Here is a 27,618-nt window from a genome sequence, read left to right on the forward strand (position 1 = left end):
ATTCTTATGTGCATAGTAAATGAATTAAGTGATATGCATATGTTCCAAGTTACACGATAATATCTCAATCTTCATAAAAATAGTTTAAAGATACCCCTTTCAAGCTGATGGACTGCTGCATGAATGTATGAACATAGACCAAATAACTTCCTTAGTTTGTGGGCAAGTATTACAAAATACAGTGTTTTACAGCAGTTCCAAACTTCAATTCCTCTTTGGTAAAAGTGTTCACAAACCTACATAACAACTAACCAATTTTGTCAGGGGCTATGAAAAATTAATATGGGTAAAAGATGCCATTGTCTTATCAAAACTGTCTAGCCAAATTTAACTTTATTGTGATTAAAAACTAATAAAAAGAAAAACAACTGCTTTGCAGGGCATTACAGCTTGAAATAACAGCTGAATCATGGGGGGGGGGGGGTGGTGGCAGGGGCGTGGAATTTAAACATAAAGCCACCATGCTATTATGCAACAGCAACATTTTTGTGAGGGTATAAAAATGGGTGGGAGTCTAAATCCATGGGAATGAGAAAATTGGAATGATAGAGGTACAAGCTGTGTGTTTCCCACTGTAGGCAAATTAAGGATAAAAGTAAATATTAAAGTCCTTAAATAAACTAAATAGAATGAAACCCAGTTAAATACACACCTAGCAGATCAAGTCAGTGGGGTTCTAATTAAACAGTTGTATTGAAATTTTAACTCAAATTCTTGTCACTTTGCCATGTAAAATCTAATTTTCAGCCAAGGACATGAAAGAATTTTCTTATATTTCTCAATCAATTAATAACTTTCCTTCACAAAATAAAAGATTATTATTGGGAAAATAAAATGCTTTGCACAGGGCAGATAGACAGAGAGGTTGAACCCTGAACAGTTGGGGCAAATATAGACACACCAAACTTGATAGGCTTTGAATTTTGATTATGATTAGATATTTGACACATGATTGAAATATGACCAGAATCAAAGTGGTCACTTTTTGGCCTTCATTGTTGATTGATTCCAGTTAAAACTTCAAAGCAATACCAACCTTCCATTTAAGTATGGCACCTTGTAGTAAAATTTGTATGAGATTCATTCACTTTTACTCAAGGAATTGTTAGGGCATAAGGAGAATGCTTGTTTAAGGCCCCTTTTGGGCTACAAATTCCAAAAAGGTTCAAATCTTTACCCATAAAATCAATCCCAGTCTGACTTTAGTGGTATAGAATATTGTGGAACACTATAACAGACATTCCTATTCTTTTAGTGGAATTGCATAGTTAAATTCTATGAAATGTTTGTTGTAGACTCTTTTTGATTTGTAATTCTAACAGTTGGGGCCGTAACACCCAAAATCAATACCTACCCTACTTTTGTAGCTTGGAACCTTGTTATAAAATTTAATATAGATCATCCATTTAATGTTCAAATTTCGCAGGAAAACCAAGTGTCTAAGAGCAAAAAAGAGGCCAAAATTTGAGGTCGTATAAAGTTTTAATAACATTAACAGGTGATTTCTAAGCTTGAATCCTCTGGCATTGTTAATACTGTACTAATGTTCACTCAGTAATGTCTTGCATGTTACTGTCAGACAGTGTATCATTGGGGTCTTTGCATGGTATAAACTTCATATAGCCCTAAGTAACAGGTAACTTATGTCAGACATTGTATCCTTAGGAATTATACTGTTACAAACTAACCCTTAGTTAGAGATTACTAATGTTAGGCAGTGTATTCTTAGGGTCTATACCTGGTACTAATTAGCCCTTATTTGCAGGTTACTAATGTAAGCCAGTGTATCCTTAGGGGCTTTGCATGGTATAAACTTTATGTAGCCACTAGTAACAGGTAACTAACGTCAGACAGTGTATCTTTAGGGTCTATACCAGGTACTAACTAGTCCTTAGTAAAAGGTAACTAATGTCAGACAGTGTATCTTTAGGGTCTATATCTGGTACTAACTAGCCCTTAGTAACAGGTAACTAATGTCAGACAGTGTATCTTTAGGGTCTATGCATAAGACTAAGCAGCCCTCAGTAACAGGTAACTTATGTCAGACAGTGTATCTTTAGGGTCTATGCATAAGGCTAACTAGCCCTTAGTGACAGGTAACTAATATCGGACAGTGTATCTTTAGGGTTTATGCATAAGACTAACTTGCCCTTAGTGATAGGTAACTAATGTCAGACAGTGTATCTTTAGAGTCTATGCATAAGACTAACTAGCCCTCAGTAACAGGTAATTCATGTCAGACAGTGCATCTTTAGGGTCTATGCATAAGACTAACTAGCCCTCAGTAACAGGTAACTAATGTCAGACAGTGTACCTTTAGGGTCTATGCCCTCAGTAACAGGTAACTTAGGTCAGACAGTGTAATTTTAGGGTCTATGCCCTCACAAACAGGTAATTAATGTCAGACAGTGTATCCTTAAGTTCTTTATGTTACTAACTAGAAATACTGTGGGCAAGCTCTGGAAGATAATACCCCCTGCTTCAAATGGAAGTAAATTTAAAAAGATTGTTTTACTACCCCCTTTTGGCACCATCCAATAGTAATTATATTCCTTCATGAACATCTGCATGTAATATTTGACCTTCCTATAAAATATACCAAAATCCTTTGAGCAGTTTATGAAGCTTTACCATGTAAAACACTGAATTTGGATTATCTCCCTTTGGAGTCTTCTGACAGTAATTAAATTCCTTCATGAACATCTGTATCTGATACATCAAGTTTCATTCTAACACCCATACAAAATTTATTTCATCAAAATGGTGGTATAGATGGCACCTCATAGTAAAATTTTTGGTCATAAAAAAAGTACAAGTAGTTTCAAAAAAGGTACACACACAAGATGTAAAGGACCCCTGGACACCTACTATCACCATCTGTCAGAGAGGAACAATAAACAAATCATTCTGTAATTTTTACTAAGGATAAAACATAAGGAATGTAAAAGAAATCAATAAAAGATTGTGTTCAAACTTTGAAACAAACTATCAATTGAAATTCAACAGAAAGAATCTAATCCATTCTCATTCTGGATTACTAACACAGTGAACATCTCAGGAGAGAAGACATGTAACCTTTATTTATGGTAATCAAGAGAGAAGACATCAAACCTTCATTTATGGTTATCAGAAAAGAAGACCTGTAACTTTTATTTTTGGTAATCAGGAGGGAAGACATCAAACCTTTATTTATGGTAATCAGGAGAGAAGATGTATAACAAGTATATTCAAGGTAATCTGAGGAGAGAAGACAAAAAACCTTTATTCTAATGGATGGAAGACAAATAATGTTTATTTTAAGGGAGAGAAGACATGTAACCTTTACTTATTGTAATCACTAAAAGGTTCCTACACAAGTACCCATTATTGGCTTTTCTTTCAACAAAACTATTTCATCTTACATCAAATACATCAAATACATAAAATCCAACAAATCTCCAGACATTTGCTCTTTACTTCATGCTCCTTAACTGTTTATGCTGATTCATGGTTTTTGTTCTTTTAAAAAGAAGCCCAAAATCTTTTCCCAATACATTAAATTATTTATAATGACTTATGAATTTTTTTTAACCTTTTCAAACTATTAAACCTAAATTAGATACACAGAACAAAGACTATGTATTACAGTGGGTATGAAATGGTTAAAATATTCACCTACCTGTAAAATTAATATGCAATGTTCAATTTTCCAAGCTGACAGATCCCAAAATATCCCAGAAATGAAGAGCATTTTCCCTCTATTTAGCCATCTGTTAAGTTAAGATTTAGGTCATGTCATTGTTTACACAAACACCCTGTGTGGTAAACACATTCCAAAATCGGAAGATTATCCTAAAAAGGTATATTTCTTGTACCAATCTCCAGGTTACTCATGTCTTAGTGGAGAATCTTATACAAACTTGAACTGTACAAGTTGATAATTCCTCAGGTCAATAAGTACACAGTGTCAAACTGACAGTCATGAAGTACAGGTAAAACCCCAATACACATTCTTCATGTTGTTACAATGGACATGGATCTGTGAAGGGGTGGACATTTTCTTACTTACTTTCATTCATAAAATCATGATAATTTATGACGGAGGAGAGATTTATCTCTTTAAATTAACTATACTTACCATGTCCTCAGATAATTGCTAATATTATCACAAAAATTTGTCACCTAAGGTCATTTTATTTAGGACCTATTTGTATAGAGATCATGTCATGAAGAGTAAACATTTCACAAATAGTTACAATAAATATATTTCCCTTCAACAAAATAACCTAACCAAAGCAATTTTAAACCTATATCAGTTTGGCATCATAAAACATAATCAAGATACCTGACGTCCAAGGAGCCTGTCTGGTATAAACTAATGACATTTTTTTAAAAACTTTTAAAAGCAAAAACCTAAACATAAAACAATGATATTACATCAATGAGTAAAAGGTGTCATTCTGGAATGTAAAGTTCTGACCAATACAAATCATACTGATATCCAATATCTCACGGTAAGGGCTCCCTTGTTTAAGGTTATGCAAATTTATATGACAGACATTACATGTTGCTAAGTTTATAGATAGATGCCAACAGTAGTAAAACACCATCATAAAATGAAAAAAATATTCTATGGCTGAAATACTTACATTTAAGATGATCTATTTCTTCTTTTGGCTTTGGCAACACCAAATCATTGCAGTGTGTATCACAACTGTTTTCATCTAAAAACATACAAATAAAAGTTCATATTGTAACACATAGCTCTAACTGTATAGTTCTTTCATTTGGTAGAGCTCCAATCAAAAAGTTGACCAACTTCACCATTACAAATGGCACGACACCTCTTTAGTGGTATAACTGTCATGAAATGAACCAGAAATTGTCTTAGTAGAACAATTCATAGTAGAAATTTATCATGTGACCTTCTAAAGCCGCTTGATATCAACACTATTTGTTTCCTGATAAAATTATTTCCTAATGACCTCTTTTACATACACTTTTGATTTAGATAATGTTCTATTTTTATAGCCTTTGTAACACAGTAAACATTACTTCAACACAGTAGGGTCCTTGACCAAGTCACACACATTTCACAGAAAGTCAGTTCTAAGTAAGAGGAACCTGATTTCTTTTATCTTAGGTTCATAAACTTAGTATTGAATTGAAAGCTACTGGTTCTTTGCCACTCATGTTCCCAGGCTCAAGACAAGTAAGGGTCCCTTATCACACCATCTCTTAAACCCTAAAAAACTGATGATCCATCATCACACAAACTTCAAGGCCTAAGGAAACAAAGAGTCACACCTGCTAAAGCTCCCAGGCCTATCCAGCCACAGCTCCAAGTATATTTAACAGAGTAATTTAAAATCAAATGACCACACAGAAGATGAAAATAAATTTGTGCAACACTTGTAGGAAGTTTTTTTGGATAGGCATACATGATGTGCTAGGTATACCCCCACTCATGCAGGAAGTTGATATCAGACAGCACCCAAAATCATGCTGACGACATATGCCCCATAAATAACCTAAAAGAACATACAAATTTTGAAATCAATCCATCCATTGTAAAGACTGAGATTTTTGTGACGAAAAATTTCTTTATCCTTCTGTATATTGAAAGTTGATATTGGACGGCACCCAAAATGAATGCCCCAGCTATACTGAGAAGAAGGTTCATTTCCAATTAAAGAGTCCATGGAAGCATATGAATTACAAACAATAATTATGTATAGACAAAATACAAAATACTAGTTAACATAGTACACAAAGGGTGTGAACAAATCCTTGGCCAGATTAAAAACAACAATAAAATATTATAAGTGTAAACACACATATTAAATAAATAATGAACATATATGATAATCATATCATTAACATCTCAATGAGAAGTAGAAATTGATCGTTTGAATCCATTCTAATTGTGATGAAATATACAGACAGACAGACAATGAGATTCCAATATGAATTTATGTATAATAAATATTTTGGTAAACATTAAACTTCTATACGTTCATAAGTACTACACCAAGAAAAATATTACTTAAATCATAACACACACCTGTAGAGGCTGTAATTTCTATTACAACTCTTCCAATAAATTCAAAAAAGGTGGTATAATTCATTTCAGTTATTTGCATGATCATCTACTTAATCATAAAAAAATAACGAGCTACTTAAACAAAATCTTGAATATCATAGCCAGGTGTACAAGTTTTCCCAAGCAACAAAAACTGGTAACAAAGCTTAGACTGACCTTGACTTTATAATTCACATTCTTTTGATCTCTCAAAAAAACTTGAATTAGAATTGTCAAACATTTCTTGATAAAACTTTAGTCCCTGCACATAAGCCAACATCATGGATGTGTGAAAACCAAGCCAGCATCACAATGTTAAATCTTACTACAGATGGAAAATGATTAACATGTCAATGAAGCAGGGTCAAAGGTGAATTTGTAATTGATGCAATGGTGCCTGTTATAAAAGAAATAATATGTTTGGTATTTAAATCTTATCAGCTGTTTTAAATTAACTCTAAAATTAGAAACTAATCATCCCCCTGCTTCATCCAATGACATAAGATTTTACCTTGGTATACTGTCAACATCAGAAGATTTTACCTTGGTATACTGTTACTAATAGTGTAAAACTATCATTTTACATGAATTAATGCCATACACCCTGAGTTAGCTCATTAAGTGATTACCATCCCCCACCTAACCTCTGCTTACATCATGTTAAACCTTAAGTATGACTAGTACCTGCCAATTTAGCAACTTACTATAGGAATAGGAACATATGGTATGAATACATTTCTTTAAAATACTGGTAAAAGAAAATTATTTCAACTTACCAGACCTAGTAGTACGAAATCAATGGAAAAATTTGAGAGGAATGGTTTGATGGACAAAATGATTCTGATATACCAACTTCAACTTTCTTTGTGTGGTTATAATAACATTAACAAAGTGAAACAAACCATCCCATACAAAATCTTGTAAAAAAATCATAATTTCTCATGTAACCTTGAAAATGATTAGATGAGAGATAAAGACTAGGTGATAGCAGTCCATTGATTGATTCTAGAGTGAAGCCTATATTCTGGTAAAAGGACCTTGTGTAAAACCTAAGGTACTGTCTATATTCATGTAAGAGGCATTACACAATGGACAGTCAAACTACCTACCATACAGTCTTTCGTGATTTGCAGCTCTTGACAAGAAAGCCTAGACATTTGAAACAATTTTTCCAAAATGACATGAAATGTCCCCAATTAAAGTCTTGTTGATAGACTGTTTCCTCATTTTGAGAAGCAAAAGCTCATAGCATCAAGTGTTTACAAGTTAGACTTCCTGAAACTGACATTAATCGTGAATATTTATTCCTTGTTAATTAGCCATGCTTGAGAAGACAAGCTCAATTTCCGTCAATTAATGTACCAGTCTGAAGTTTTTTGCTGGAATATTTTATATTGTATTTGCATCTTTGTACCATTAGTTCTTTTTTCTAATGCTTTTAAAGCACTCATATAAACTAAAGCAGGATAAAGCAATAACTACAAGCACATACCATCCCCCTTTAATAAACTTTACAGCACTATGTAGCACTCACTAATTTTCCTGAAACAGTGAACATGGAAAATGTATCACTCTGTATGATATCACACTGTATGACAGAATCTGAATTACGGAGGCAACATCTTCACAAATGACACAGAGACCTAAGTGTAAGCTATTCATTCCCAAATGGATAAAATAAACACTGTAACAAACCTGTCCTAAATTCCAGTGACATGACAATAAAACCACTATACAATGACAAACCTGTCACATGACAACAGAATGTCAAATATGTTAGTTCTGCTACATCAGCACTTTTTGTCAAACTGACAAGGTTGTACCAACACTTACAACAGTGGAGGTCAGTAATGTAAAACAACATAATCATATAATACCTGTCAAATACAAACTACCAATTAGTCAATATGATAAAATCTAGGCAGTAGACAAAAGGAATAATCAAAAGAAAGTACAATATCAGGATAAAAACTGGAAAGTTGGAAACCACTACAATGGTCCTGACTAGGTACAGGTTAAACCAGGTTTTTTATGGTGTGCTTAACCTCCTGCTTCCATTATGGTTTATTATTTCTGGTATATTTCAACACAAATGGGCAGTGTTATTCACTAATAATCACTGGTATCCCGTTCAATTCTAGTTAACTTATTTTAAAACGAAGATAAGGGGAGGGTTTCTTATGTCATGCTGCTGAGTGAGTGATATCAGCTATCTGATCCCATAATTCTAAAAGCATAGAGAAGGGGATGGTCTTTTTTGTCATGCTGTTGAATGACTGATAATGGCTTTCTGATCCCTTATTTCTAAATGCATGGAGAAGGGGACAAGCCCAATTTTCATGCTGCTGACAGTGATATCTTCTATCTGATCCCTTATTTCTATAAGCATAAAGAAGGGTAGGGTCCCGTTGGTTAAGCTGCTGAGTGAGTGATATACGCTTTCTGATCCCTTATTTCTAAAAGCAGAGAAGGGGAGGGTTACATTTGTCATGCTGCAGAGTGATATCTGCCATCTGATTATTTCTTAATATCTAAAAGCATAGAGAAGGGGAGGGTTGCATTTGATATGCTGCTGAGTGAGTGATATTGGCCATCTGATCCCTTATTTCTAAAAGCATAGAGAAGGGGAGGGTTGCAATTGTCGTGCTGCAGAGTGAGTGATATTGGCCATTTGATTATTTCTAAAAGCATAAAGAAGGGGAGAGTTGCATTTGTCAAGCTATATAGTGAGTGACATTGGCCATCTCATTATTTCTAAAAGTATAGAGAAGGAGAGGGTTGCATTTGTCATGCTACAGAGTGAGTGATATTGGCCATCTGATCCCTTATTTCTAAAAGCATAGAGAAGGGGAGGGTTGCATTTGTCAATCTGCTGAGTGATATCGGTTATCTAATCCCCTATTTCTAAAAGCAGAGAGAGAGGGATGGTTGCATTTATTATGCCACTGAGTGAGTGATATCGCCTATCTGATCTCTTATTTCTAAAAGCATAAGGAAAGGAAGGGTCTTCTTTTATTGACGCTGCTGAGCAGTGAGGGACTTGTCATCTCCAAATATAATCCAAAGTATAATAAGAAAGATTGATTGATTATTATTTAACCACCTATAGAAGATATTTCATGCATTTCAGGATGAGTATAATTTACCAATCAAACAGACCCTGCCTTGTGCTAGTCTGGCATGCTCAACTTGATTTTTATTGTACTTGCACACAAAGTAACAGCTTAAAGACAGACATGCCACCCCACTAAGACACATTATTCTGACTCTGCCCCAACCAGTCGTTACTCTATCCCCTAAAATATTGCATGTTTGGCCGAGGAGCAGTGAATACCAATTTTAAAGTCTATATCGTGGCTCGGCCAGGGATAGAACCCAGAACCTCCTGCACTCAAGGCAATCACACTTCCCTGAGACCACCAATTAAGATTAATACGAAAGAGAAACCTTGTTGTTTTGAACTTCTGCATTACTGGAATCTTTACAATAAAAGCAAAGAGTAAAGTTCATGACCTTTTTTGTAAAGCCACTATTAAAGTCACCTTTTGCACTTTATTACTTTGACAGGGTCAGAAAGTCATAACAATAAATACTCTATGATTTCTATAATGCCTTCAACTTTTCAAATGTATAGTAGAAAAATTAGCAGAAGTAGGAACACCAAGATCAGACTGTACAATAATTGTGTCCTATCAGTGCTGTTGTATGGAGCCAAATACTGGAGGATGACTGAGAAAATCATTAGCAAACTCTTTAACGTTCATACCAAAAGACTGAGAAAGATCAGGAGGATATCCTAGCATGCAAAAATCCTCAATTTAAAAAAAAACAAAAATCGTCAGACATGCTGATGCATACCATACTTTAGGAATACCACTGACATTGGATTGGACCTGCTCTGAGGCAACAAGACTCTCAACATCACCTGAGTGTCTCTCAGATGGACTCCAGAAGGTAAACAAAACAGGGTTGCCAAAAGACCACCTGAAAGTGAACTGTTGAGACAGAAATGAAAGCTATTGGAATGACCTGAAGCAAGATGGAAAAGAAAGCTAAGGATAGAGAAGAGTGAAAAAACCTAGTACTGTAGCTCAGGATGCAAGCTAAGGATAGAGAAGAGTGGAAAAGGCTAATCCTGCAGCTCAAGATGTAACAGGGAATAGGCAGATAGGATGGCTAAGGATATAGAAGTGTGGAAATGGCTAGTCCTGCAACTCAGGATGTAACTGTAACAGGGACTAGGCAGGTAGAAAGGCTAAGGATATAGAAGTGTGGAAATGGCTAGTCCTGCAACTCAGGATGTAACTGTAACAGGGACTAGGCAGGTAGAAAGGCTAAGGATATAGAAGTGTGGAAAAGGCTAGTCTGTAGCTCAGGATGTAACACGGACTAGGCAGGTAGGAAGGTAACCATTAAGCTGTCACTGAAGTGGGGTAGGTATACTTTTATTTTATACAAGCTGATTTTCTTCCTTTAAATATTCAGAAAAATATGCCAAGTTACTTTTTGGTGTGTTATATTTTAGAAATAAAAAAATAAACCATTTTCAACACAACGCAATACAATATATGAAAACCATGGTAAAATATTTCAGTTACTGTAGACGTAAATAGGTACACCGCATCATATAAATCTATACATCACCCAATCATTTTACAGTAAAAAAAAGACCTTTGAGTCTACTCTTTAACCTTGTTGTTAAAACTATATCAGACACCACATATATTGTATTGTAGGATATATTTTACTTAATGAGAAAACAACTTACATTTAATGACAACATTTTAATCCATAATCTCCTAATCTTCTTCCTGGTTAAGTGTAGTTATGTTGAAAATTGAAAACTTATAAAACTTACTCTGTCCACATAAAAATGTAAATCCTATGAAAATACAGTTACACCCTGTATCTGGGAAATGTCAACATGCAAATTAGAAAATTTGCTGCACTTTCAGTTTTGCCCGCCCCTATCAGAAATCACATGTTTACATTCTGCATAGTAAACATATTGTAAGCGACTGAGGGTTGTACAATATACTAACTACTGAGGGTTATACAATGTACTAACGATACACCACGACATTCACAACATTCCTGTTGACTTTATATTGATCAGCTGGTTGTCCTTTTGTGTTTTTAACTCGTGATTCATATACATAGATAAAACATGACTTGATGTTAGTGATTCATGCCAGTTGTATTTAGGACAGAAATTTACCCACACATGTGTCTAGTAGTAGAAGTTGTAGTTACCAAAAATAAACTTGATGATAAAAATGCTGTTGATTAGGAACAGAAGTCTATGATACAGCTGTAAGAGAAAGCAGGGTAATCTCTGATTCATAATGTTTTAATTAATATCTATAAGAAATGCAAGGAGATAGTAAAGGACAACATCCAAACAACACTCCATTTTTAATTTTTTTAGGCTTCTTATTTTTTGCTATTAAAAATTAAGATGCATGCATAATAAGTGTACTATCATCAAAAAGTTGGAAATCATTAAATGACATTCATATTTCAATGACACTAATAAAAGCTCAATTTGTGTAATATTTCAAACTTGAATTGTCCCTGTGAGGACAGTATCAATGTATAGTATACCAGATGTATTTAGTCAGTAACCACAGTAATTTGATCAGATTCCATCTGCACTTACATGAATTGAATTTTTGATGGATGGTTCATATATCATTATCAGCATCACATCAATCACTAAATATATAAAATTCTGGTTAAATTTAGCCCTGAATGAATGCTCATCAATGAAAATAGCAACCAAGCTGATAACACTGATCAGTATGGGGTTTCTAATTACAAAATATCAATAGTATTGTGCATAAAAATTAATGAATATGTCTGAAAACAAGAGCTAGGTGACCCTCAGCATTTGAGTTTAGGGGGGTGTAAATTGAATTAAATGCCGTGCAAAGCAAGGCAAAAAACATTATGGGGTGAAACTTGTGGTGAAAATTTTTTTCTTACCTATTTAGGGGGGGGGGGGGGGGCGTATGCCCAGTACGCCATTCCTTGGATCCGTGCCTGAATATACAGAAATATGTGTGTATCACCTAAAGCAGTTTTTGTCAAACATTTCATTTCTGAACAAAAAAACCTAGGTCAGGATGAAAAATTAATTTTATAGCACTTATTGGCCTGACAAAAATCATTTTATAATCTACTTAAGATGTATGTTATCTTCCACTTGGTGAAAAACTTAAGTAACCTTTTTTGGCAGAAAAGGACAAAAATCTTATAAAATATTTGTACCCATTGCCTTAGGTAAACCCAGGTCTTAAATTCCACTTTACATAGTAGTCCCTTTGTTAGACTCTAAAGTGCAGAATGGTTACAAACAAAGAGATAGATATCAAACCAAATACCTTTCAATAGACATGGGTAGACCAATAGTAAATACTTGTTGGCTTCATTTATTTCTATTAACACACCATAAAATTTGTTTAAATCAGCACTTTGCTGAGCAAAACCAAAGGTGATTACATTAATTCAAATCGTTAAAAATTGGTTATAAGTACACTGTGAGCTTTTCGACACCCACAAAAGCTCTCCTACAAAGCCTCTGTCTACTACAATTTTATGTAAATCACACTATTTATACACTAACACTTAATTGAATTTAATCCTCCTTCCTTTAAAAGTACAATGGGGTCTGACGTAATAGGCATATCATTTGAAAATCATTGATGCAAATATGAAATATCATAAAATATAGTATGATTTATGAATGTGACATGTCACAATATTATCTTGGTAAGAATGTTGTAAAGATTTCATATCAGGGCCAAGTTTTTACTTTCATTAAATACTACAGCTGAAAATATCAAAATGGGAGAATGTCCAAGCAGTGTCAGGAACTTACTCAATGACCTGCTCATTGTAAGGGCAGTAATAAAAAACAACATATTCCAAAGCTACCAAAAAAATTGATGGTAAAACCTGAAAACACATGACAACATACCAAAACAATATATTGTAGGAGAATAAATAGTTGAAGCATAAAAAGTTGTATTGAATGCTACAGATCTCATTAAACATAGATTGAGTAAGTAACTATGAACCAACTAATTCCTAAGATGATACCATACCACAATGCTGATGAATGATTCTACTTCTACAAAAATGATTCTAATGAAGTCTGACAGACATTGACTAGGGTTAATAAATGGGATGTAAACACATTGGGGGAGCTGTCTTTGATCTGATATACATACATAGAAAAAACCACAAGGTGACATTTTACAATCTGCCAGTGACATTGTTGGCTTTTTTCAAAACTACCTCATCTTTTTTCATTGGATAAAAATGCATTGTTATTTTGAATAATCATACAAAAACCTTGAATTTGTAGTAAAAATGATAAATTTTTATACAGGATGTAAAGAAATAAACAATTGATCAGTGAAATTTTGAACAGCAACATCATATTCTACCCTTTGACTACCAATTAGGAAACAGTTTATCTTATTTGGATTTTTTTTACCCATTTTTTGACATATTGGGAAACTTTGATCAGGGGAAAAAACCTTATTTCGGAGGTAGCTTAAGGCACATAATATCACTGTCTGCATATCCTTTAGCTAGAACAAAAATAATAGTAATACTTCATACTGTATGAAAATCATCTGAAAAAAATGACTGTTACCTTATCAAAATGACATAGGCATGTGTAAAGAACACACCAGTTAATAAGGCTGGATGTTTTGGCCTTTGTTAAAGTTTGAGGCAAAAATTAATATGAAGGATGTTGCAGATTCTAGTATTACTAATGCTTAGAGGTGCACTATATACTTAAGCTGAGACTTAATATTTTTTTTGGTTTTAAAATAGGCTGAAAAATATGCCAAAATTAGCAGCCCATGAAAATCACCTGCTATATGGTAGTTTGTTTTGATTGCAAATGAATAATTATATGGATCGCCTACTTGAGCACAAATCCATTGGTGTTTTGTCCTTAGATCATACCTAGTATTTTTACCCAGGCAAGCATGCTAGTGGGTTTATTTTTATACCCTTTTTGATGAAAAACAAATGTTCCAGAGCAAAGTACTTCTATAATACCATGACCTTAAATGTTTCCAAATTTATTTCATTTTGCTATTTACTCAGGATATTGAAACAAGATACATGTAGACCAAACATTGTCTAGAATACCTCATTAACAATGAAAGCTGAGCTGGCTTCTAAAATAGTGGGAGTTAATTGTAGAAGGGTCTAAAATAAGAGAATTCTCCTATTCAAACAAAATGTTTTCAATTGCTATGAATGCCAGCACAGGTATAATATTTGATTAGTTTTTTAATCTTGGGAACACCTACCACCCCCAACTCGATAACAACTTAAATCTGAAGGTTTTACATAGCAACAACAAAATTGACAAACAAACTGGTGCATACTTGAAATCGTTTTGATCTTCAAACTGTTTGTAAAAGGTGATCTGCTGACCTAACCAATTTCTCACATCCATACAGAAATGTACAAGTAATTCACAATTCATGTTAGAGAGGATACAGTAATTAAACATCAACATCCTGGTCTTTTTACTTGTAACATACACTAAACTTATGTGTAATACAACTAAGTCACATAATATGCTATTGTTTGGACATTGCAGACCAAACTGTAATCTTCTCATTACAACTTTAACTATAAAACACTGGCTGTTTCCCCTCATTATTCAGATAAAGGCCCATGACTTAGTTGATACACTGTCAGTTAGTCCTTACATTTCCAGTTTTTACTGGAGTGCGAGTTGCTCATTTACTTTTGTTACTTTGTATGTATTATTTTGGTTATTTTATGTTCTTTGTTGAGTGTGTCTGTTTTCCATGTTGGGTCTATGTCCCTGGATTACATTCTTTTGATTTCTGCTAAAATCTTGGTTCCCATGTTTACTCCATATATTTCATATCAGTACTTTACATTTGCAAGGTCTAACATCATCAAATTTACAAGTGCATTGGAATGATGTGAATATTGTCAAGATTGACCTTAGAAAATTGGAAAGTAAAATAATTTTCATGATCCTGCGAAACTGAAGTAATTGGCTAAGAAAATCATGTGACTAGGGTCAAGCTTGTAATTACCAATAATAAGGACAAAGGATTTATGTTAAACCTTCCTAAAAAAATCAACAGTGGAGGTGATAAATTTAATTGATTTGATATGGAATTTATGTGCCAAAGTTACGATTCTTGTTACATAGTACTGTGAAAAACATTCATTTTATTCAAGAAGCAGGGCAAACTCAGGTTGGGTGTGACTCCATTCACCTTACCTAAAATATGCAATGCAATGAAAAAATATCAAAGACACTTTCCCCAACAAATAAAAGCTGGTTTACAGTCTCAAAAATATTGTGTATAGAGAAACATGCCCTTGGTAAATATTTAAGTTTTCTTTCTTTTTTTTTTTTTTAACTCGTACAATGCATCGGTACAAATATTCTAAAACAACGATTACAGAGATGTACAAAAGATGCAAGAATTCAATAAGTTCAATGTATTCTCTAGATTTTTTTTGACGAAATAAAATGGTGAAAAAGAAATTTTTTTTCGTTTAAGAAATACTTGCTTGATTTGGCCGATTGAAAAAAATCCTCAATGATTCTGCACGCTCTGAGACCCTGATCAATTTACCTGCTCGTACCAAGAGCTTACAAGGTGTGAAAATACCGATTAAATATCCAAAGAAAATGTATAAACCCAGGTGTGAGATCCTGTAGGGATATCACCAACTTCTTTTTATTTATTACGTAATTTATTTTTACGTCCAGCGCCATTTTATTTATTGGTTTAATATATTTTATTTAAAACCAAATAGTCAGTCTTTATCATTCTGATGGTAATAAGTTACTCTAGTGAGTAGTACTTTTTATGACCATGATGTGTAATCATATCAGTCTTACATTAATATTCCCACAGACTTCTATAGTGAAGTGCATATTTTTAGGATTTTTAAACAAAATATGTAAACTGATTCAATAAAACTTTCACTTATGTAGCATTTCTAAGGATATGTGAAAAATTAATTATCTGCAAAAAAAGTAGGGTGAGTCCATGAGAAGATCAGACAGAAAAGTAAGGTGAGTCCATGAGAAGATCGGACAGAAAGGTAGGGTGAGTCCATGAGAAGATCGGACAGAAAAATTGTCTTGAACTATAAATAGCCATTCTCTCTACTTTCACTTTCGTTTGGCACTCATCAAACCAACCTTTTCAGAGGAATATTTTCATGTTATAATGTTAAATTTTCTTAACAAAAAGTTTGTCATCTTACAGTATTTTATAGGTCATTGTTCATATCTTTTGACAAAACATAATTTTGTAAAGAGACAAAAAGTAAATGCACTATATCATTTACCCACCATATTTTGACATATACCCAGTCAGGAATATGCTATGCAAGACTGGTACCTATTGACCTTTGGACAATTGGAAGATATATCATAAGTTGTCTCCCTTTTTACATTTTATAGAGAAGATATCTACACCCACCAATAAATGATGAACCATGACACAGTACCACAGAATTCAGAATTATATACTAGATTATTATTTTTTTCTTTCAGTTTCTTTTTTTTATGTGATTCTTAAATTAAGACCATTTCATTCCTCTAATTATTTAATTTTTTGAAAGAAAAAATTAAAGTAAGCACTGTATATTAAAGGAAGATAGAGGAAACATTCAGGACAGTAATAGCTACTGTTTAATAACATCAATGTAAAAATAAAAGTTTCAAGCATCACAACATAAGTAAATTGTTTGTTTGTTTGTTGGGGTTTAACGTCCCAGCAGCAATATCTCAGCTATATTCAGACGAACATAAGTAAATAAATAATCTGTCAGAAACTCTAATTAAATTACTCATTAAATTATTTGTTAATAATATTGTCAATCAAAATCTCATTTTTCATGTAATAAGGAATCACATACCCAATAAAGTCATGTGCTAACATGTCTAATTCACTCTAGACAAACCAACAAAAAACGCCCACCTATGTAATTTTTCCTTATGCAACATGTACATTATAAACAAGAATTACATAACTGGATAAAAGACAGATATGTGTGAACAACCCAACAATAGAAAAATTACTTGATCAGTGAAAGAAATTGTGAAAGAGCATAAGTAGCACGTGTACATTCTCAAAATTCTAGAATCTACTAGGATGAAGCATGGAATCTTTTTATAACTATTACAAGGGAACAAGATGGCTATTTTCAACATTAACATTCTATTTTATTTCCTCTTTAAGTTTTTTGGGGTTTTAACTAAATACAGAGAAATAAGGTTGTGATTAATACCAAAGAATATCAAGTTACAACAGCGAAAAGTGATTTATTATAGGAGAATCTCTGTTGCCATGAAGGAAACTGCTTGTGCTTCATCCTAAAATTAAATCTTCGTTTTTACTTCAGATACATTAAAACACTGCTGTAAAGTACTATGTCTGACTTCAAATGTCAAGTCTCTTCTTCCATCGATCACAAGTCAAATAAAACACCTCAAAAATATATGCAAGCCCAAGATCAATCATTATATTTATTTTTACTCATTTAAATTTTATAACAAGGAAGTTTATGTGTGTCAACATTCAAAACAAAATGTCAACAAATTACCAATTTTAAATATTAAATATAAATTAGCAATTTTAAATATTAAATATAAATTTTTGTTGACAAGTCAAACTGAACTTTGTTTCATTGGTATGTTTAGTATGATGTACAATCAACCAAACACCATTAAAAAGAAGGTCTATTTTTAGGTTGTTAATTATTCATATGTTCATTAATTTGTTAATAAAATTAAATATGTCATCCTTATTGATTTACAACTTGTCTAATACAGATATACCATGTTTGACAGGTGCTATGCAGACAGACAGAGGTTATCATATGTATGAAAGGTTTATTTCTTGTTTGATAAAACTCAAAGAAACCTTCTGTAAAAACATACTGGTATTCAGCTCAAGAGAGCCTGAAAGCATTTCGCTGACATTACATTCATGATGAGTTTTTAAGGGGGAAGGTAGAACACTGAAAACTAGCATGACTGCTGCTTACTTTTTATTAGATTTTTGTTTATATATGCTAGCGAATGAAAGTAGAAAATCGGTTTACCTAAAAAATCAACTGTGTAGCCTACCATACAGTTACTGTGTCTAAAATTCATTGTAACCGTCAAATCTCAGACTCATATTCTTCAATTCAATAAAAAATATATCTCGTAACCATCATTAAAAAATAAAAACCATTAAAAACATGATTATTTGTGTAGGAAAGTTCTCTATTTAAAAGTTTCCTTTACACCAAATAAAGTGAGACTTTTATCTCTCTAAAAAAAAAAACACTATCCCTCCTCTTTGACCTAAACCATGAAATGGAAGAAAGCTGTGATACTTAAAAGATACCTTTAAATTTTGGCCTTCAAAACAGACACTAAACTGTGCACTGTTCTTAATGTACCCCCCCTTGGATGACAACATCAAAATTTTGAGCTAAAAATAAACAACAAATGAAGTTATTAAGAAGAAAATTTCTCAGTCAATGCAAGCTGAAATAAATGACACATGAAAGTTATATAATCAAGTAATTCAGTAAATGGTTTTAAAGGACAAATTAAATGAAACATGAAATTAAAAAGGACAATATGTGTTAAATAAAATAAATACTGATTTACCTGTTTGCTAGTACAGTGCTAACAGCTGTGTGAGAAACTAGGCCACTATCGTATGTTAGTAGTAAACTGAAGATTGGTTGGTCACAAAAAAACAAGCCTACTCATCCATAGTATTGATCAGACATGAAAGAGGCTCATACAGGGAGTGTGAGAGATTGCTAACACAGAAGGAAGAGGCAATTAATAGGGGTACTCAATTGTATAAGAATGCATATAAAGTTAACACTTTTATTTAAAGTTCATTATTGATTTTTACTGCAGAAAGTTTTAAATTTTGAACTTTTGGAGACCTACAAGATCTCAAATGTTTGAATATGAAACTAGCTGATATGTAATGAAGAAATAATCATAATATAAATTGAAGATACTATCAAATAAAAGTACTTTAAGACAACTTCCTGAGGTAAGTTTACATGTTTAAGTATAAGGGGGTTTAGAATGCTTCTTTAACTGTCATCTACCTATCTTTACCATTAAAAAAAAAACAGAGACAGATCCAGAAATTCTGAAAAAGGGGGTTGGGCCTGCTGTCTGGTCTGAAGGAAGGGGGGACTCCAATGATTTTCAATATGTACTGTATAATCAACTAAATTTTTCAAGCATAAAGACCCCTCTCCCCTTGGATCTGCCCATGACAGGATTACAGATTCTATTCAGGTTCTGAGTGCACAATTTTCTTCAGTATGAATGATTTGTTAAATTGAACAGAAGAACTTTTTAAGTCTTCTTAGGGTGAATAACATGTTTATACAACCTAACTGAGTATTATCCCCATACTAATAAATAAATAGTAGTTGATGAGTATTGAAATGTCAGTCTATTTTTCCCTAAACTAATACTAGATAACCCAGATTTCTTTTTTTTCTCAGTATATATGAAAAAAATTTTTGTCTTCATACATATCCAAGTACAAAAAAATTGGTCACTGATATAAAGATCATTAGACATTCTACCTTCCAAAATAAATGATATATGTTCAGAATAAAACTACACTGATAAAATCTTTTAAAGTTCGGGAATGTATTTAGACTTACACTATACATTTTTCCTGTGTTTTTGAAAGCCCTTCATTGTTGATAAAATATTGTTTGAAAGATTTAAACATATGATAATGAATTTTCAGTGATAATTTTACCCAAGACCCATCCAAAAAAAGTTTTTGTAAAAATCAATTCCATCCAAGCTACAATGTCACACTTCATACAAGTTTGTGAAAAAAAAAACCTCTAACCATAAACAAGAGGCTCCCAGGAGCCTGAATAGCTCACCTGGTTAAAGTTTGTCTTTCAATGGCAATAAACTAGAAGTTGTCTACCAATTTTGACTCAAGAAGACTTTGGTAGGACTTATCATAAGGACCTTTACTAACATAACAGATTAAAATGAAAATTTGACCATATCATCTCATCATACTGAACACTTTTACACTATGTAAGAATTTGGCTAAACCTAATGGTTTCGGAGATATATGCGAAAAACTACAGTCTGACCTCTATGTTCTATTTTTAGTAATGGCGACCATAAAAAAAAATAAACATAACTTTAGTGTAAGATACCCCAAGGAACATTCATACCAAGTTTGGTCCCAACTGGTCATGTAGGGCCAGAGGAGAAGACTTTTGAAAGAACCAACATTAAAAATAGCAAAAAAAAACATCGAAAAATGGCTTGACCGATGAAAATGAAAATTTGACCACAGAATTTGGCTAAACATTATGTTTTGGAGATATATGCAAAAAACTACAGTCTGACTCATATGTTTTATTTTTAGTAACAATGGCCAGGCTTTTTGAGAGATCAAAAATCTAAATAAAATTTTGTGCAAGATACCCCAAGGAATATTCATACCAAGTTGGTTCCAATTCGTCAAGTAGTGTCAGAGGAAAAGATTTTTGAAAGAAAAAACATTAAAAATAGCAAAAGAAATGTCAAAAAAGGAAAATAACTCCTATATGGCTTGACAGATTAAAATGAAAATTTCACAACAGATAGATCTCATCATGCTGAACACTTTTACAAACGTCAGAATTTGGCCTTTGGCCAATTCAACTAACAATGAAATCGCCATTCAAGGAACAATATAGTGGTGACTGACAAACTGACTTTGTTGCATTGGGTATATTAAATAGAGAAGTGGGAAAGAATATCTAGGCCAGTTTCAACAGATGTTATTGTTTTAAACAAGTATCATTGATAAACTAAAACATATAGCTACAACTATCTGAGACATTAGTCAAGCCACTCAGGGACAGTTTAAGGTTTGGAAAAATACATTATCAAACCTAAAAATAAACTGAAGAACCAATATAGCTGAAAGTTGATTTAAACAATTACTACACTCCCACATTGTTTTTTCTACCGATAAATTGAAGCAATCATATTTCTGGTATTAGATAAGGGAACCAAACATCAAATTTTAACACAAATTCTCCAAACCTACGCATCAACATTATTATTTATTTATTGAAATAACACTATTTTGAGTAAGTATATTTTCTGTGAAGAGAATAAATTATCCAATCTAAATCCCGTCAGTATATGAATATTTCCAATTAGCAGTTTATTAGCACTATATTGTTTTAAGAAATATTTTACCTTAAAAATCAGTATTAATAGCCTCCTTTAGAGGGTAAGATAATATCTAACATTAGTACATGATACATTATTGGGTGTTTTGTCAGTTAGAAATCAACACATATTTCCACAGTAAAACAAAATGTCTTATTAAATATCTGATGGAAACATTTTCTAAGTTACTAAAAATAAAAACATTCCAACAATAAGCCAATATTTCTTTCATATAGAATCAATTTACACTTTGTTTTAGGGAAAAAAGAAACTTAATTCGATTTCAAAATCTTTCAGGAAAATATTTTTGAGAAACAAAATAAATATGGTACAAATGTATATTTATTCCTGCTTAAGAAAAAAAAAATAATCAAATGTGTCACAGAAACTTTGAAAGAAGAAAACCTAATTGACTAAAATCATCTTGTAAGAATATTTAATTTGATAGCTTTACGTCACCACAGCTAATACCATTTTCTTAGACGTAAGAGGCTTCTATTAGAATACCACAAGTACAACCAATAACTCTGAAACAAAATGTCAAACAAGCATCAGTGTTAATGACTTTAGTTTGATAGTAAATCATTGTGTGACACGATCAATACAGAGATATGATGCTGTAAACCAACCACATCATCACACTGATTATAGATATTGACCTAAATGCTGAAGCCAACCTTGTCAATTATCTTGTAGATGACCTAATTTGTAAGCATAGTTCTTATAATCAATAGCTTTCCTTCTTGTGGCATCTCTTGGTCTATATCATGTTGTCTAAAAATCATCTAATGTCTGCAAGGAAGTTATAAATTATTTCAATAAATTTCAGACCTTAACAGATATCCAATAAACTTCCGGATTTTTTAACAGCACTGTATAATTTCACCACAAGCAAGAAGATGTTACCAGTATGTTAAATCACATGAAAGATCTTTGTAGTGAAATCTATTTTCCTTGTTGTAATGAAAAGTATTCTATCAAACAAGTTACATCAGAAATGAAAAAAAAACCACTCTGGATATGCCCTGTGGAACTCCTTACTTGCCTTTCAATTACAATTAGCTGCACAAATTCTCACAACAATAAGTGAACACTGTACAAAGTCTGAAATCCTTATACAATCAGAATCATAACACTGCAAACCAATGGTCAGTAATTGATTGATTGATTGTTGGTGTTTAATGCCCAAGCAGCAATATTTCAGCTATTTCCAGGTGATGAACATGAAATGGATGATAAAATGAACATGAAATGAAAAATGGGATAGGACACGAGGAAAGTATATGGGTTCAACAAGTTTCAGTTGCTCTGTGGGCAGAGTGCCCTGGCCCCCCCAACCATGGTTCTGAGCACTATTTAATCACCTCATATAACAAACTAAGCGCTGCTATAGGCCTATTCTTTTGACACCCAGACCCATAAAATTAGTTTCATTTTATAGTATTCTGTGCTCAAGTGGATTTGTACAAAAGCCATTAAATCAACAGAGAGAAGCCAAATAATAAAACATACACCAGTATAACAAAAAGTATCTAAATATCATTGTCTGGGGGGAAAATGGGATAACTCATTAAATAAGTGACAAAGGTAGTATGTGCACTATATTCAAAGGTAGACAACTCCAACATTCTTCATCAACATAATATTTTGTACAAAGACTTCAGTGGAACTTCATTAAAACTTATTAAGAATTTTAAAAAACGATACAGAAATGAACACCAAGCTCTTCTGACTATACTGATATTGTTTTGGTACAAAAGATTTAACTTGAAACAATAATCTATTTAAACAAATCCAAATAATTATCCATAATTATCACTTAATGATGATTGTATCTGTTGCCAAAAATAAACAAGCAAAGATTCTTTCAACATGAGAAAAGGAAAATAATTTGACACAGATCAAGTGAACACATCTTGGCGTGCCGTCAATATTCTTTGGCAAAACAGAATAATCAATTGTGATGCATGAAACCTCGTCCAAATCAAGAGATTAAACCATCTGTTAAAGTTATGTTTACCATGGCGTCAGAGCTAATTTCATGATTTCGTCATTGTTTGGTATCTCTGCAATTCAACCACCTGCATTTTTAAGATACTTGAAATTCCAATAACATTAAATCAGGATACAAATTTAGAGGACATTTTGATAGGTACAGTCAGTACATGGTGCTAATACAGAAGTTCTCTAGGAATGAAATATCATCTTCTAAACATGTGTAAGCTTGTCACATAGGAAAGTTTGTTTGGATGAATATCAACCAAAACATGTGTAAGCTTGTCACATAGGACAGTTTGTTTAGATGAATATCAACCAAAACATGTGTAAGCTTGTCACATAGGACAGTTTGTTTGGATGAATATCAACCAAAAAATTTCATTCCATTCACATATAATGCTAAGAGTATGAAACATCATAATTTTGAGAAATGGAATCATTGTGATTATAAGGTAGAAGACCCGCCATTGCAGAAGTTAAAAAATTCTTATTCAGCTAATACACTGATAACATCACAGTTAATAATCCTCTGACGCCAAGAAGTTATTGGGAAACAATTGCAGCAGTGATACTGTTAGCTTTTTTTTCAAATCTACCACATCCTCTTTTAATCGGGAAAATATGCCAAATTTTCAAATTGGAATAATGGTAAAATACCTTCAATTTGTAGTTAAAATCATTAATTTTAAAGAGAATAATTAGAATAAGACATGTCAGAATAATCAGTGTAGTATAGAACAGAAACACCATATCCTGGACTAGGAAAATAATTCATTTTATTATGGTATCATTTTTAACCATTTTTTTGACAAGTTGGGAAATAGCCTGAGATAAATTCAGTCAAACAATAACACTGTCCAAAAGGCATGTACCTTAGATGAATTAGACTAAGTAAAATGCTTCCCAGGGGGCAGCTAGATACATCCACAGAGGTTTAACAATGAACAAATTTGGCAAACATGGACACACAATTAAAGTTTGAAACAGCTAGGATTGTAATTCGTTGTTTGACACAGGATCAAAGATGACTTACCAGAGGAAAGTAAAAATGCCATAAGAAATTTTTATTACATTTGGGCATGTTATTGCCAGTTTTAAAAACCGTGTTATAATGTGAGAGAATCAATCAAATCAACAGCTGCGCTAAGAGCGCAAGATACACCCGTCCATAAGAATAGCTGATGGTATAAATTTTAGAAAACAATAACCTGATTTCTGATTATCAAAAAATTAATCTGTATATATAGTGAGCAAAGTTTTTTCTTCAGTTATTCAAAAAGTATAAATGATCTTACAACTGTTTGACATGATGAAAGTATACAATAGCATTTAAAAGGGATTCTTTGTTTTTGAACTAGATAAAACTATAATAAACTACAGAATTGAAAACTGGACAAATAATTTATTATGTAATAATATTATTATGAGGTAAGACCTACAGTTAATAGTACAATTCCTTCTACTTCTACTGTAAGGAAGTCCATATTGCCTTGTAGTCGGAATAATAAGTTTCTAGGGTACCACTCTGATAATTGTCAGTATTCATAAAAATCAAATCTATTGTAGAATTGAAGTCGTTTGTTGGTCCCAATATAATACAGCTTTTCAAAACTGTTAGTAAGCAGCAATCTTATGTTGTGGTAATTACATCAGATTTGACAACAATATAGATTTTTAAGTGAATAAAGTTCCGTAACTCTGGAACAACAAATAAATAATTTTTCAAAATCCAAAGGCAGCGTTCTTCCGTGAATATTAATATTGTGCTAAAATTTCATTTGAATACGTAAAAGCGAATTTGAGTGATGGATGGAAGGACCAATGGACGGACGGACGGACGGACAATGGTATACCATTATACAACCATAATCTAGCATGTCTATAAAACTGTATGCAAAATTTCAAGAATAGTATCAGTACAGCTGTTAGTAAGCAGCAATCTTATGTCGTGGTAATTACATCAGATTTGACAACAATATAAATTTTTAAGTGAATAAAGTTCCGTAACTCTGGAATGACAAATAAAAAATTCTTCAAAATTAAAAGGGAGCTTTCTTCTGTTAATATTAATATTGTGCTAAAATTTCATTTGAATCTGTAAAAGCGAATTTGAGTTATCGTGCGACATGTGGACGGAACGACAGACAACGGTATACCGTAATACGTCCCGTCTATATAGACGGGCGTATAAAAACAATACTGTTAAAGTCTTTTTATTCATGGATACCAATTTTCATGATTTAGGGCGAAATAATCAGTTCATAGATTCTTGAATTCAAGTATTTGACAACTCTATCATACAAACCAATGGAAAATGTCCTATTTGTTGGAAACCCAATTTAGTGGTTTAGCAAACCCACAAAAACCTCAAAAATTGGTACCCCATAAACAATAATACTTTGATAGTATTCCTGCAATAATAAAATAGAACCTGCTTGATTTGAACAAAGTGAACACATTAGTTGAGAACAAGCTTATTTTCAGATTAAGATATTGCAGACTGAAAAATCAGAAGGTTCTGAATAGTCAAAGTGCTGTTGGCACTGGAGGTTTTTGATTAATGGGAAATTGCAGCATAAACAAAATTTCAAAGATTACATGATGTAAAATAAAATTGATCACACATTTACATTTTACATATTATTATGAACTGTTTTCCCCTAATATGTATAAACTGAATGTAAATCCATACTACTGATCCAACCTTACACACATTTACAAATTTTGTTCCATTTCACCTTTTTCCAAAATTTTTAAACCTGTCCAAAAATTAATGTGAATTTACATTCAAAAACAATATTAACAGAGTATATTTCCTACATTGTAATTATACTGGAACATAACAAATTTCAGCTTAAGAAATTAATTTTCTTGATGAATAGAAGATTTTCAAAAGCTAGACACTTTTTCCAATTTAAAGTTTCCCACCAATTTTACTTGGTTAAAATTACTGCTCCTCACTGCCTGATTATTAATGGTAAACTATTAATGATAGGATGGAGAATTTGACCAGTAAGTGTGTTAAATGGAACATTCTTAACACATTTTACAATCTTGACATAATACTGCAAGAACTAAATTCTCTAAATGCAAATTTATTACTATATATCTTTCAAGTTCAAAAAGGAGTCCTTCAGTTGACATGAAGAAGAAAATATTACAATATTTTTGGGTGAATAAATGCAAGAAACAAATTGACTGGTTAAAAAGAAGTATTGAATGATATAAAAGGAATTATATTTGGACTATATTGTTGTGTAGTGTTCAGAAATAGTAAGGAATTTCCAGTGATGGATTGGCAACATAAGATATTTTGATCCTGAAGGATCAAGAACCCCAGAAAAGGTAATAAAAAATGAGGAAATATGTTTCTCCTATTTTAAAGGGTAAAATAATAATAGGGATAAATTTTGGTTCAAGTAAGCTATTGATTAATGAAAAAAATACCTGTATAACAAAGCTTATAAATGAGAACTTCCAGATTGTATATTATACTGCAGAGTTGTATTAAAAAAAAGAAAATGCCCAATACTAGAATAAATAAAGTCTAATAACTCAACATGAATGGCTCACCTGCCTTTCAACATCAATAACTCTAAAAAAAGAGTTGTCTGACAATTTTGACTAAATGGAGACTTTGGTAGGAATTATCACAAAGATCATGTCATCGATTGAAACTTTCATTCTATCTATTATAGTTTTCAAGATATTGACTTAAAAGTGCTAAATCATCATTTTTTGCCTGTCAAGTGCAATAATTCTGACAATGAGTCGTCGAACAACTTTGATCCCTTGCAAACTGTTGTAGGCCTTATAATAATAAACATTTTGGCATTTGAAAGAATTTAGCTAAACACTGCAGTATAAGATAAGTATGAGAAAAAATTTTGACCCATTTGTTCTATTTTTAGTAACTATGGCAATGTTTTTTTCAATGGATCTTCAGTCTCCAAATCAGATCTATGGTAGATAATCTTAAGAAATTTTTCTGTTAAGTTTGGTTCTAATTGCCCCAGTTGTTTCAAAGGAGAATTTTTTTTTGAACGAAATAACATTAGAAATAGGGCAAAAATGTCTAAAACAGGCAATAACTCCAACATGGATTAACAGATTTAAAAAAAATATATCCACTGATAGATCTCATCATGCAGAACACTTTTACCCCATCAGAAATTGGTTCAACCTAATGGTATTGGAGATAAAATGTAAAAAAAACTACTGTATGACCCCTATGTTCTATTTTCAGTAACAGCAGCCAAGTTTTTCAACAGATTAAAAATCCAGTTCTATG

At 32.5% G+C, this 27,618-nt stretch overlaps 1 protein-coding gene across 1 annotated transcript in view; it reads right to left on the reverse strand.

Moving 5' to 3' along the window:
• LOC148615612 (uncharacterized) overlaps nucleotides 1-27,618 on the reverse strand; it is a 74,470-nt gene that overhangs the window by 23,096 nt on the left and 23,756 nt on the right. Inside the window, exon 3 of the mRNA XM_088582023.1 lies at nucleotides 4,629-4,703. Coding sequence (XP_088438149.1) covers nucleotides 4,629-4,703 — 75 coding nt within the window. The remainder of the gene's footprint in view (nucleotides 1-4,628; nucleotides 4,704-27,618) is intronic.

This window comes from Perna viridis, chromosome 5 (assembly GCF_037379345.1).
Source record: "Perna viridis isolate PV_CMFRI_1.1 ecotype Kerala chromosome 5, ASM3737934v1, whole genome shotgun sequence".
Classification (NCBI taxonomy): Eukaryota; Metazoa; Mollusca; class Bivalvia; order Mytilida; family Mytilidae; genus Perna; species Perna viridis.